The sequence below is a fragment of the Monoraphidium neglectum genome, assembly GCF_000611645.1.
Source record: "Monoraphidium neglectum strain SAG 48.87 unplaced genomic scaffold scaffold00337, whole genome shotgun sequence".
NCBI lineage: Eukaryota > Viridiplantae > Chlorophyta > Chlorophyceae > Sphaeropleales > Selenastraceae > Monoraphidium > Monoraphidium neglectum.
This window is the reverse complement of record NW_014013291.1, coordinates 1-5870: the sequence shown is the minus strand read 5'-3', so window position 1 is coordinate 5870 and position 5870 is coordinate 1. Positions and strand designations below refer to the sequence as shown.

Genomic DNA, 5870 nt, shown 5'->3' with positions numbered 1-5870 from the left:
CCGCGGCGCGCGCGCGCGACGCCCTGCTCGCCGCGCTCGCGTGCCTCGACCCGCGCCCCTGGCGCAGCGAGCCCGCCGCGATGCTTGCCCTGGGCTTCGCCCTGCGGCTCGCAGCGGAGCGGCGCGGCGGCGCGGCTGGCGCGGCCGCGGATGCGGCGGACGCGGCGCAGCGGCTGCTGCGGCTGGCGGGCAGTCAATCTGTCCGGGTCCGGGTCTTTGACCGGGTGAGGGATGTCTTGCAGGGCCTGCACATCAACGCGCAAGCTGACGGGCGCGAGGCGGCGGCGCAGCCGTCTCCTGAGGCCTGCGGCACGGCACGGCCAGATGCTGGGTGTGCGGCGGCGCACGGGGCGTTCCCAAGGCAGCAGCTGTCGTGGCTCGTGGCGTGCGCCTGGAACTGGTCCCTGGAGGCGCGGCAGCGCGGAGACGAGGCGGCGGCCTCGGCGTACCGCGCCTGCTGGGCAGCCCTTGCGCCGTTCTTGGATGGCAGCGGCGGCGGCAGCTGTGGCGCGGCCGGCGCGGCTCCGGCCGCCGCTGCTGGCGGGGGCTGTGACGGCTGTAAGAACGGCAACAAGGCGGCCGCCGGCAGCACGCGCTCTGGCCGTGGCATCAAGATGCAGCGGTTGGCAATGGCGACACCGGCCACGCAGGGTGCAGGCGAGAAACCGGTTGCGGGTGCTGGTCCCGCACCTGCGACGGCAGCCCCGCAGCTGAGGGCCCGCAAGCAGCGGCTCCTGCTCCTCGCCGCCGCGCCGGCCGAGACGCCGATGGGCACGGCAGGGATGCCAGCTGGCGAAGCGCCGAGCGCGACGCTGCAAAGGGCGGCGCTGCCTGTCTTGCAGGGCAGCAACCAAAGCCAGGGCACAGCGTTTGAGGAGCGGAAAGGTTGCAGTCTGCCGTCAGGCCAGGAGATTTGTGCAAGAGAGCAGAACCCGGAGCCGCAGGATGGGGCAGTGGCAGCAGCTAAGGCATCAGACGAGCCGATGGCTGAGGTGGCCGGCGGCGACGAGCAAGCATCTCGTGAGCTAGCCGGGCAGCAGCAGGGGGCTAAGGGGGACGCGGGTGGGCCCCAGGCAGGCGAGCAGCAGCTGGAAGTGGAACATGCGGCGACGCAGCCGGCGGATGATGCCGGCGACGACTTGCGGAACCCGTCGCAGGGTGAGGGGCCTGGCGGGGGTGCAGCGTCGCCGCAGTCCCAGCCGCCACGACAGCCGCAGTCGCAGCTGCGGTCGCAAGAGCAGCCGCAGTCGCAACAGCAACAGCAGCCGCAGTCACAACAGCAACCGCAGTCGCAGGCGCGGCCTCAGGAGGAGACGATCCAGCCGACGCCCCTTTCACCAGAGGATGAAGAGCAAATCGTGGCCAGCCTTTCGCCCGTTGTGAGCCCGTGCAGCAACGAGAAGGCTGCGGCCAACACGGTCGCCGGGGGGTCAGAGGCGCACGGGATGCCGGGCGGCGCTCAAGGCGTGGTCGCGCCAGGCGAGGCGGAGGGCGCCGGTGACGCCAGTTGGGGCGGCGCGGGCAGCGCGGCGAGATCAATCGATATGGCGGCTGAGGAGGGCGCAGAGATGGACTCTGAAATGGAGGCCGTCACCTGTGACGCGGCCCTGGCCGCCAAAGTAGCCACAGCAGGGGCCGCTGCTGCAGCCGCGGCGGCAGCTGCACCGCGCTCAGCAGCAGGTGACGGGGCGGCTGTCGGCGGCGTCTCGAGCGGCGCCGCCGAGGGATTGGCGACCGGCCCTGCGGATGCGAGCCCAGCAGACGCCGTCATGGCGGATTCAGACGCGGCAGAGATGGTTGCCGCAGGCGCCGCTGAGGCTAATTGCGACCCGGCTCAGAAAAGCACTGGCCTGACACAGGAGGAAGAGCGAAGCGATGGGGAGGCGGCGGCTGCGGGTGGCCAGAGGGGTCTTGAAGGTGGCGAGCATCTTCAGGTTCCTGCAGCAGCTGCAACGGCCACACCGCCGCAGCGCTTGGATGAAGGGGCTGCAACGCCAACAGGGATCAGCGAGGTGCCAGCAGGCCCAGCGGGGCCGTGCGCAGCCCAGCGGGCCGGCTCGGCAAGCGCAGCCGCCGCATCAGCATGGGGCCACGTCCACAACGGCTCAGAGGAGGAGGCGGTGCCGCTGGAACAGGACGAGGGCACCCTGCTCCCCTTGGGCCCCCCTGCTGCCCCAGCTCAGGCAGGCACCCAAGCAGTGGCGGCTCCGGCAGCTGCCTGCCAGGCAGCTGCGCCTGTGGATGACTACGACGAGCTTGAAGTGGACCTGTCACCGGAGGCAGAGGCAGCAGCAGCAGGAGCAGCAGCAGCAGCAGCAACGGGCGTGCCGACAGCGGTGGTGGCAGCGTCAGCAAAATTGCCAGCACAGGCGCTGGCAGCAGCGGCTTCAGGTGCAGCACCTACCGCCGTTGCGTCAGCACCGGTGGTGGTGGACTCAGAGGACACAACGACCTGCAATCAGGCCGCGGCACACAGGGCGGAAGCACGGCCGTCGCGACCTTTGGCAAAGCCGCCACCCGCGACACTCGGCATTGCAGCATGCTTGGGCAGCGCAGTGGAGGGTGCGGCCGCCGGCGGCGGGCATGGCGCGGCGGGGCTGGTGCCAGCTGTGACTTCACTCCAAACTGGGACAGAGACAGCAGCGGCTGCAAAGGCGGCGGAAGGCGAGGAGGCTTACACATTCACAGCTGCCGCAGCAATGCCAGTGGAGAACGTCAGCACAGGTGGTGACCATGACTCATTCCAGCAGCAGCGTGCCTCTGGCGGCTCGCAGCCAAACCGACAGCGGCAGACGGGGGGCAGCCAATCAGAGAGGCAGGAGCCGGCTGCAGCGCTGTCCGTGCGCATTGGCAGCGGCGGCAACAGCAGCGGCGGTGGCCATGGCGGCAGGGCCCCAGTCGCAGCAGCAGAGGCGTCCATAGGGCCTGCGGCAGTCACCAAGCTCACTGCTCTGGAGCAGCCTAGTGGCGTCGAGAAAGGGCCTAGTGCAGCTGCCGGCAGCGCAGCTGCGAGTGGCGCAGCTACGGGATGATTGCTGCACCGAGCATGCAGATGAACCGGCATGGATCAGTCGTCCACGGTGTGGGCAAGGACAGGGCCAGTAAGGCGTACGGCGAGGCTGCCGGGAGTTGAGCAGTCAGGGCAGGTTTTTGTGCAGAGGTGGTGGTGTGCTGGGCTCAAAAGCTTTGAGGGCGGCCGCCTGACGAGAGCGGCGCTAAACAGTAGCCGCGCAGGTGGGGCGGCTGACGCTTCGGGATGGATTTCAAGTTTGCTATCACCTGGTGATTGATACATGTGCTGGCTCCACTCAAGGTTTTGATCAAGCTTTTCCGTTTAAGCTCATCCTCGCATTTTACACCTCCCCTTACAAAGGAACGCCCAGGCCGCCGCCACACCTTTCACCTCAACTTTTTCAAGCCACAACTTGGCAGGTGCATGCAAGTGTAAACACCGCTTTTAAGTTGCCTTCCCAGGAATCCGGCAGCCGTCGCAGCCTCTTGCATTAGCATCGCCTTGCACGCCGTCACATGCATGCGTGCACGTCCATGCGCAACCGAGTCAGCGTTGCCACCGCCATGCGCAGCCCTCCCCCGTCAACACGCGTTGGTTAGAGCGCAATCGGGATGTATGCGCCGAAGGCATGCCAATATCGGCTGTGGAATCATGTCAGGCTGCAGGTGGATTGCCTCGTACCCCAAGGAAGAAAGCCAGCCACCAACGCACCGGCCTCCAGCGTCCTGCAGCATATACAGCATCCCACCCCGGCTTCTAGACGAAGGCAGATCCTGAACACCCCACCTCCCTCGCATCTGATATCCACCTGGCCCCCTCGCTGCGGACCGCTGCTCCTTGTGGCGCGCTGCGCCCGCCGGGCCGCTTCCGGGCACGACGGTGCACGCTACCCCTCAGCGCGCCACGATCGGGGTGCCCGACGGCTCCATGGGGCCGGTGGCACCGCGGGCGGCCTCCCTGGCGCGCTCTGCTGTGCGTGCGGCCGCCTCGCGCGCCTTGTCCGTCATGGGCATGTCCTGTGGCGGGGGAAAGATAGTTGTTCGGTGTCACGGGCATGTCCAGGGGCGTTGGCGATTTGGGTTTTGGCACCTCGTCTGACAGGGGCATGTCTTGGGGTTGGGCCGGGCTTTGAAGGCAGGGTGTGATTGTTTGATGATGGGGTCTTCAGGAGACCAAAAAGCTGCCCAAAAGCTTCAGGTCGTGGCTTGGTGTGTCTGGCGCGCAGGAGATGCAAGCACTCATTGGGCAACAACATGGCAGCATGGACTATAAGCGCGGGCGGTACCTTGCGCATGGTGGTGCTGACATCAGCTGGCAGGACGGACTGCGGGGACGGGAGTGAGGATAATGTGTGGTGGGTCCGCCAGGGCGACAGGAGGAAGCCAGACAGGTGGAATAAGGTGTCTGGGCAATGGTTCAGCCGCGGCACAGAAGGAAATGCACGCTCGCTGGCCCCCAGCAAAAATCAGAGTTCGATGCAGCGCAACCAGTGCGAAGGTGTGAGCCTGCACTCCCTCGGTAGATATCCAGATGCTTCACCTGCACTATCACGCCGCCGAGCGCGGCATGCTGCGCCTTTGTGCAGCATAGGCCGGCCTGCGGCGTTTCACAGGAAACAGCCGACGTCTTCAACCTCCACGCACCTCGTAGGCGGAGCGCGCTGCGCCGGTGGCGGTGTCGGCGGCGGAGCGCGCCGTCTCGCGGGCGGCCTGTGTGGTGGTGTCCGCGTAGTACTTCCCGGTGTCCACGGCCTGCCAGGGGGGGGGGGCGAGTTGGTTAGTTCTGGTTCACTGGAGGTGGAGTGGGATTTAAGCAATGAAAACAAGCGAACGGCCAAAGTTGTCGGCCGTGCTCCCTTCTGCAACTGGCTGAGTAGGTTCCTGGCCTGGTGCGGTGACAGCACTCCCCACGCAGCGCCTGTCTCCCCTTGTATCTATCCTTGGCGCCCGTCCAGGCAGCAGCAGACCTTGCGGGCGGTGTCCATGAGTGTGCTGGCCACGTTGGAGACGAGCTCCCCCACGTTGGTCACCGCGGTGCTGCCCAGATCAATCGCCTGGTCCACCGCGCCCGCCGTGCCGTCGGCCAGGTGGCGCTCGCGCTGGGTGTGAGTCATGATGGCAGCGTGTCAGCCGGGGGGGGGGGCAGTGGGCATGAGCAGCGAGCGACAGGAGTTGCACGACGCGGCCGCATGTGGACCTAGCTTGTTTGTAAGCAATCAGGCAAGCACGCACATGCGCGCGCGTATGCACAGACACACACACGCGAGCACCCAAGCAGCCACACACTTGCTGGCAATCAGCTCATCACACCCCCAGCCAGTCATCTTCTTCTTGTAGAAGTCGTCCCCCACAAACTCCATGGTGCGGCCCCAGACCGGCTCCATCATGTGGGGCAGCGCGCCCATGAACATGCCGTTGATGTTGCGGATGGGCGAGGGCAGGGAGGGCAGGTTGTGCCACTGGCCCCAGATGAGGTCGATCTGGGCGGGGGAAGAGGGAATGAGGAAAGGGAGGGGGGCAGAAGTGGCAGGTGCGGTGAGCAACCCCGGAAGGTGGCGATTTGCTTAAAGGAAGCAGGGGAAGCATTGTCTGCTGTTGTCACACGAGGGGGCAGGGCACGAAGCCTGCAAAACATCAGCTGGGCCAGAACCTGGGCGCAGCAGACTGGGCCAAGTCAGAAAGCCAACAGAGTGAGGCCCGCCGCAGCTGGCGCTGGAAGCTCCAGTCCCTGCTGGCCCCTCCTTGCTGTCAAGCCGTACTCTGCGCGCACCTTGCCGTCGGTGGTGGAGCCGTTGACGCCGACCTTGATGGTGGAGCGGATGGGGATGCTGTACGGCAGCAGCAGCGTGGGCAGCAGC

The 5870-nt window shown here is 66.7% G+C and overlaps 1 protein-coding gene across 1 annotated transcript; it reads right to left on the bottom strand.

The window, feature by feature from the left end:
• Nucleotides 1–3906: 3906 nt before the first annotated feature.
• On the bottom strand, nucleotides 3907–5598 carry MNEG_2845 (hypothetical protein; the record flags this gene model as incomplete). The annotated part of the gene is made up of 7 exons (XM_014048674.1): nucleotides 3907–4029; nucleotides 4299–4337; nucleotides 4553–4609; nucleotides 4657–4764; nucleotides 4980–5111; nucleotides 5295–5492; nucleotides 5557–5598. 7 exons carry the CDS (start codon nucleotides 5596–5598, stop codon nucleotides 3907–3909), a joined length of 699 nt encoding a protein of 232 aa, XP_013904128.1.
• Between the last annotated feature and the right edge of the window lie 272 nt (nucleotides 5599–5870).